Source organism: Nicotiana attenuata, unplaced genomic scaffold (assembly GCF_001879085.1).
Source record: "Nicotiana attenuata strain UT unplaced genomic scaffold, NIATTr2, whole genome shotgun sequence".
Classification (NCBI taxonomy): Eukaryota; Viridiplantae; Streptophyta; class Magnoliopsida; order Solanales; family Solanaceae; genus Nicotiana; species Nicotiana attenuata.
In genome coordinates this window covers 9829-17409 of record NW_017675108.1, presented here as the reverse complement: position 1 = coordinate 17409, position 7581 = coordinate 9829, and the positions used below count along the sequence as shown (strand labels likewise).

General features: G+C 36.1%; 1 protein-coding gene across 2 annotated transcripts; it reads left to right on the top strand.

Moving 5' to 3' along the window:
- The first annotated feature begins 921 nt into the window (after positions 1–921).
- On the top strand, positions 922–4452 carry LOC109219662. 2 transcript variants are annotated; one of them, XM_019384136.1, is made up of 4 exons: positions 922–1944; positions 3063–3168; positions 3328–3414; positions 3943–4066. In XM_019384136.1, exons 1-3 carry the CDS (start codon positions 1163–1165, stop codon positions 3409–3411), a joined length of 972 nt encoding a protein of 323 aa, XP_019239681.1. In that variant the 5' UTR covers positions 922–1162; the 3' UTR covers positions 3412–3414; positions 3943–4066. The 2 variants fall into 2 exon arrangements, with proteins under 2 accessions (XP_019239681.1, XP_019239680.1); XM_019384135.1 differs by lacking the exon at positions 3943–4066 and adding an exon at positions 4073–4452 and having other exon boundaries at positions 925–1944.
- The last annotated feature ends 3129 nt before the right edge of the window (positions 4453–7581 follow it).

The window sequence follows — 7581 nt, the reverse complement described above, 5'->3', positions numbered from 1 at the left end:
GAATTTAGCTAAGAAATGTAGAAGAGATTTAAGAAGAGAATTATGATGATCATTTATTGATTATATTGATTACAATTCACTCAACTATATAGGATTGATTCTAGGAAGATTCTAGACTTAACTAGTTTTTAATTACTCTTAACTAACTAATAACTAACTTTTGCCATGTCAGCAAAGTTAGTTATTCTTGTTACTGTATTTGTTTCCCCTGCTTTAGTGATTCCCATTTCTTGCTTCTTCTAACGTGTATCAATATTAATCTTAAATTAAAAAAACCTCAGCATATAAACTTGTTGAAGCAATCCCCGAATTTGAGAAAAATGAAAGAAAAGTATTAAGAAAATATTAATGTAACTTTAAAAAAGAAGAGCTAGAGATATAGAGAATTTGCATTTCAATTATGAGACTCCTCATCAAATATCAAGTTTTTTGTACACTCTAAGCAAACAGAAATTGTTTACATGATTAAGCGACTACGTCATGAAAAAATATTTAAAGATTTAAAAAAATTCTTTTTTCTAAAAGAATTGAAGGGCCGACTCGCCCTAGCCCGCGGCCTTCTTAGGGCTGGGTTGGGCTGGCCATTTAGGCTTATTCATATGGCGGGCCAAGCCCATCAAATTTAAAAGCTCACGAGGCTTGGGGTAGCCTGGTCTGGACTGTCCGGTTTTGACAGCTCTATTTAGGGGCCGCCTATGTAATTAGCCACCTATCTTTTACTCAATAGTACAATATATCAAAATTATTCAACTACGTACATTGAACAGGTACAAAAATGAATACAACATGGCACGCAAGCAAGGGTACAAGAAAGGTTAAAAACAGAGAATTGCACAAATTCTTGGGTAATCTTAGTAGCAGGAAACCTATGTTTAGGTACATAGTATGGTCGACTCGAGGTCGTTTTCTTTGTCTCTACTCCCCTCATGATCGTTAGCAACACTGTCCTTTTTCGCCACCTTACTTTCCTCTTTTTTCAAACGTTGCCAACACACAGAGTGACAGTGACACTCCCCCCACCCCCCACACCCCAACTCTAACTCCCACAAAACCAGAATATACTTTGCTCTGTTCTGCAAAATCCCTTTCCCTTTTCTTTCATCCCTTCAAATTCTCCATCATTTATTTTGTATTGTTTACCCACTCTTGTTGCAATATAGGTATGGTTTTCTTTCAAGAACTCCTCTTCACTTTAGGACTTTCGTTGCTTTTTTATGTCATTATTGTCAAGCTGCATCCGCATAGTTTCATGCAAGGTAGATACTATAGTTGGAGTCTTCAGTCTAGTGTCACGTCTAGGTCAAAAAATGACACTAGTAAGAAAAGTGCTTGCTATATCAAGGACTTAGCAAGAACGAATGATCAGAAAAGCAAAGAATTGAGGGTCAAAAAAGTTGTCGAGGAAAATCCTATGGGGGATGTTGGAACTGCAGTATTAGAAGAAAAGATGGAGAAAAATGAACAAGAAGTGTCAAAGGAAGAAGGGCACACATACGTTAAACAAAATGTCGGTGGTGATGACAACGGGGTGGAAGAGAAAGTAAGTGACAAAAGTTGTTGTGTGGCCCCGAAATTTCGGGAATTCGAAATTGGGTCCTTGTATTATGTTGAAGAAATTCCAGAGGAACTTGAATTTCAAGAAATTGAGAACAACCCAAGTGAGAAAGATGGAGTGGCAAAGGAGGGAGCTGGAAATTTAGAAAAGCAAGATGTATCAGTGGAGGAAGATGACAAGGGGTTATTAGAAGATTGGGAAGGTATAGAGAGAACAGATTTGGAAAAGCTATTCGATGCAGCGGTGGTATTTGTGGATTCCAAAAAGAATGATGAAGTTCTTGACAATGAGTTGAAGATGAAGCTTTATGGGCTTCACAAGATTGCCACTGAGGGGCCGTGTTATGGACCGCAGCCGATGCCGTTCAAGCTTTCAGCTCGTGCAAAATGGTACTCTACTTTTTTTCTTATTTATGATTCTAATTATCAGCATATATAAGCTTAAATGTGTTATGTTATAGTTTAAGCACCGGGAATCATGGGAAAATGAGCTTTGCGGGGACAAGTAGTTTGGATGTGTTAATTGAGCATCATGGGAGAATGACCGAAACAAACGGACTAGGCTCAGCTTCTGTTCTTAATAATAATAATAAAAGAAGTTTTGTAACTTTTAAGGTAAATTTAATTACTTTAATGTGATAAATAATAGGTTCATAGTGGATAAGATAGTTTTTAAGTTGTGGAACTAATTATCAGACATGCCCTGAACCTCCACTCAGTTGTGGGGGTTCAATTTCTGAAGTGTGAAAAGATCCAAAATACACAATTGTTATCTTGTAAACACAGGTCCTATTTACCTCCTCTTGCTATGTCTGATCTCCTGGAAATCATCTAGATTGCCTCCTGATTCTTACCTTTTAAGACTTTACTGGAAATATAAGATCCACAAGAAATTTCGAAACATTGCAAATCTTGTTGCTATTTTCTCAGTGTTCCCGTGAATTTGAGTAGCAGAAATTTCAAGCATAATCTGCATCTATACGTTCTTGCTATGCCTTGTCTTGTCCCATGCCGTTAAATGCTGAATAATCTCAGTAGAGAGAACACTTAGCTTTCTCACTTCTGTTTTTCCTACAGAGGAGCTACAACTGAAATTCTATCACATTGGGACCTCGGGCATCATATCTAGGACCAATTGGCACCAAAGAAAAAGAAAAGTTGGAACTATTGAACTGAAACTTCAAATCCAAAATAAAAGTCAGTCTAATTCCACACAAACTGCATAATGTATGAATATCTTCAGAGAAAAGAACAACAAAAATTTAACCTATACTTGCATATATAGATCTCAAAATCATGCATAGAAATGTTAATCTTGAGGCCTAAAATGTTGTATTCCCAAAATTTTGGTATCCAATGCTGCAGCGTTAAATTAACAGCATAATACACATAGTTCATTAGGAAAAACTTGAGGTATCCTTGTCGAAATTTTCCAGATTTCGATCCTTTGGCAACAGGCTATGTATGTTATGTTTTGGATATAACAGTTTGTTATATATGCTGTTCAGGAGCTCTTGGCACAGGCTAGGAGATATGAGTAGGGAGAAGGCTATGGAAAAGTATGTAGCCCTTCTCTCAGATAGAGTTGCAGAATGGAAGATAGATAAGATTGATGTAAGAATCACTGAATCTGTTTTATATACAGCTCCCTCTTTCTGATGTTTTACAAATTTTCTCAGTGATTAGTTGGTAGAGTGTAGCACTAACTGATTTCTTAAAACTGAACAAATTTCCTCTGAAAGTTCTGTTCTCTCGCTGATAAATTGGTGGCAGGTTAACTATGAACTGATTTCTCGAGACATTGAAACATCCCAGGATAGACGGCGCTTCTGCGCACAAGTTTCTCGATTAAGATGAAAGGTACCTTTCTCCAAATTATTGCCATGAAATAAACCACATTGAAGACTTTCTTTCTGAATTGCATCAACTTGATATGCTTATAACTCCGTCAAAAGTTGTAAAGCTATGTGATTATGTCCATTTGAGTTACATGCTTTCTTTCTCTTGTAGAACAAAGCTGTTTTGGTTAAATTACCTAACAGACTCATGAAGAAGGATTCAGATGCCAATGCACTTTTCTTTTTCCTAGATGGTTATCCTTGCTTTAATTTTATATCATGAAGAGTTTTCTGTGTGACTCCAAAGTTAATTGAGCAAGGGAATTCAAAACTTTGCTCCACACAAACCCAACTCAAAAGTGATTAAATTTGTGAGAATATTTGTTTAGTTACCAGGCTCAATGTCTTAGCCTACAATATTTCACAGTTCAGAAACACGTCGACTATCATGTGCTTTTTCGACATCTTGATTTGATGTCTTCAGCTTCTTGTGTTTCTTCTTTTGATTTCTAGTTTGGATTTCATTTTGTCTTGCTCTTTTGTTCTTCAGAATTATAATATGGTAAGGTTCATAGCTTGGATTGAATCATAGAAATGCAAGTGCTTGAAGAGCAGCATGTTAAGTCGCATTCTTGTGGTGGTAGCTCTCCATTTAAGAGTTTTCTATTTTCTCTATGCAGCTTTCCAGACTGGGACCTATGAATGGGACCAATGAATTTTATTGTGGTCACTTCAGTTATTTGCATGAGAGTCGACGTGCAAAGTTTATAGTAATGTTCCAGTTCTGTAAATTAAACTGATCATATGATTGTCTTGTCAACTTCTCTTCTCTGTATTCAAGTAGGTAGTATATATAGAGAGACGTTTTGCGGGGAACTGAGTAGTAATGCTACAATGGTGCCTCGATCATGGATACATGTAATGTAAAGGCAGGTTGAAATAGTGCAATAGTGCACTGAAAGCACCAAGGAAGTTGTTGATTCTTCTTAGCCTCCGGGTGTAAATGTATACTTTCCTCAGTAATCTATCCCTTTTGCTATCTGTATTCAGTTTGCTCATTCGTATGTCTTGCCAGTGGCGGAGCCACATTCAATCGACACTCTTATCGCCGAAAAATTACATTGTAGATAAATTTTTCTGTTTTTATGTATTTTTACTATATGTTGACTCCCCTAAACTTTTCGGTGTATTTTTTTTATTTTATATTTTGACACCCCTTGTTGAAAATTCTGGCTCCACCGCCGTGTCTTGCTGAGCAGCCGTCCTCTTGTGCTGATGTTATTTGATTTATTGAGAACTGGAAAGTACTTGGAACTCTCCCACAAAGTGACAAATCCAACAATGAGTTTGCAGGCTCGGCGGACCCTTGTTTGGGTTCTTGTTCTGGATTCGCCACCACTCTCTCAAGCTGGTTTAAGTTGTCTTCGTTATGATTGCACGCAACTGTTTATGTTATGGTTGCAAGTGTGAGAAAATATTAGTGTCTTTAATTTGTTATGGTTGCATTTGTGAGAAAATAACAGTGTCGCACGTGTGAGAAAATATTATGTTTTTTTCTACATTATGATGGTTGCACGTGTGAGAATTTCTTCCTAGCTATCCTAAGTCCACATATTTTATTACATGGATTTGCCAATAGCCAGGAAATAGTGCCATTTGACAGACTTTGTTGGCCTCTTCTATTTATTAAAAATAAAATGGGAGGAACTGTGTTAATGAGCTAGTACATTGCCTTCTTAAAGGGAAAGGGAAAATGCAAAAACAGATGGCTTCCTTAAACGTCAAAATGGCTGTTGCACTGTTTGTTACTTGGTGCTTGACTAGTAAGACACAAAGAACTTTTCTTGTTTGTTTAATAAAATCTCTTTCTTTCAGCTGCAGACCGGCATGAGGTGCTTACTATAGCATCCTTTCCAACCTTTCCGCAATCCAAAACTAATATCCACCGGCTTCGTGAGGGTCCGTGCAACACATCAAAATTCAGTTAATTTAGTCACTCCTCTACCATTTAGTCACTTAATATCAAGACACAAGTTTTTGTCTGCTGTAGGATTCAAAGATCCATACATCATAAAGTGTGCTCATACCCACAAGACCAAAACATCCGATAGTAAATTCATTCCTTGTTATTAAAAAGGGAGTTAAGCAAATCAAACTCTCTCCTTAAAATGAACATAGGCTTGGTCAAGTGAAGTAGCCACTCTACTTAGGTGACGTCTGTTTTAAAAAGCACGTGAAAAGAATTTTCCAATTTCTTTTTAATTTTTGCAAAAGGTCAAAATTCTCCTTTTTTTTTTCTTTGAATCAAACAGCATTACAGACTGACATTGTTTTGGTCCAATAGTCTGAACTCTGAATACTCTGAACTTCTCTAGTGAATACTGTTTCTCTTTCGAGCCCAAAATCAAACAATTCTGTGTTTCAAGAAAGAAGCCCAATTTAGGCTGGCAAGCGATCTCCTAGTCCACCGGAACGATCTCACTTTCATCCGAATGCGATGAATCAACTGATGAATCTCTTATTCCTTTCTGTATCTGCATCTGAAACACAGAAGTAATCCAATTTTTTGAGATCCGGCGAACTTTCTTCCCTCCCGCCCAAACAAGGCATGGGCGTAGTAATTGAGAGGGATGTGTGGGAGCCTCTTAAAAGCCAGAATTGGGACTCGCCCCGGGCAGAGCACTCGTAAAATGGTCCTGGGCTTATGTGTGGGGCTTAGTTCCGTGAGACTTACGCCTCGGCCATCGGGGCTTACGCCCCGGACACGCCCAACGTCCACCGTACTGGGCTCGCCTAATAGAACTTTATGCAATTATATGTAACTAACCTTGTAAATACTCAAAAGAAAATTTAACAAATTGTTGACTATTCAAAATTACTCTTTCTTAATCATAAATCATTAAGTTTAGAGTATTTTATGTCATAATAAAAATATAAATTATTACTCGTTATCCACTAAGACTGCTATGATAGTTAATTTTAAATAAATCTTTCATTAAAAATTATTTATTTACTAATTTTGTTGTGTTTTTACTATATAATAGTCCGTAACTTTTTTTTATATTTTTTTTTCTAAATATTTTTTTCATGTTTACGAGATACAATACTTATTAATTTAATAGCTCAGTATTAGCTAGTAATTATTTACAAATAATTAGTCATCATGGTATTGTATGGTGAATTATGTGTCACTTTATTAACTTGTTGAAACTTAAAAATAAATGATGCTAGAGAATCATATTTAAATTGTGAATTGTGTTTTTATATAAATTCTCTTTCAAATAGAAAGCATATTAAATAAAATGAGTATTTTAAGGAAAATATCAAATTATAATATCGAAATTCTTTCAAGATTCATTACTCATTAAGAGATACATATAAGATTTCGTATCGAAGTACATTGCTTTTGATATTTGAGTTGTAACGACGTTGCAGCTAATTTGCATATTATGATATTTGTGAGACTTTTTTTATTATTCATAGTTGAATTATAATTTATAAATATTTTAAATAGATTATTTGTTATAATTTTGTGATTTTAACGTAATTTTTATAATTTATTTTTTATTTTATACTATTTTAAAATTCTTTGAAAATTTGTAAAAATTTAAGATTCGTGGGACTTACGACCGTTGTGTCAGGGCTTACCCTCGCCTCGTCAGAGTAAAACGCATNAACTTCATCTTTGACGTCGAACAGTATTTCGATGCTGTTGGGGATCTGGAGGAAGCTAAGAAGGTAGCAACTGCTGCCATGTATCTTCAGGGTGATGCTAAACTCTGGTGGCGTGTGAAGTACGAAGCCATCAAAGCCGGTGAAGATACTCTCGACACATGGGCCGAACTGAAGGCAGCTATACGCCTGCAGTTCTTCCCCGAGAATGTTGAATATAATGCAAGGAGAAAACTACGGGAGCTCCGCCAAACAAAATCAGTGCGGGACTACGTGCGAGAATTCTCCGCACTCATGCTCAGCATACTCCCTTCCAATTTATAAGGAAGAAAGAAGTTTTTAAAAATAAAAAAGAAATTATGGTCTAAAATAAGGCACATGCATTTCTGTAGCTATAAATCATCACATTAAGTTAAAATAGAAATTTTAAAGTCAAATTATTTCTAAATATAGAAGGATGTCATTCGTTTGGAGACAGACTAAAAGGAAAGAGGGTCACATAAATTGGAACATAGCG

Bases quoted from the DNA above. Each gene is read 5' to 3' on its own strand.
- LOC109219662 (XM_019384135.1), top strand. From the start codon at position 1,163: ATGGTTTTCTTTCAAGAACTCCTCTTCACTTTAGGACTTTCGTTGCTT. The intron at 1,945-3,062 runs GTACTCTACTTT...TATGCTGTTCAG, and splicing joins CTTTCAGCTCGTGCAAAATG to GAGCTCTTGGCACAGGCTAG. The intron at 3,169-3,327 runs GTAAGAATCACT...AATTGGTGGCAG, and splicing joins GGAAGATAGATAAGATTGAT to GTTAACTATGAACTGATTTC.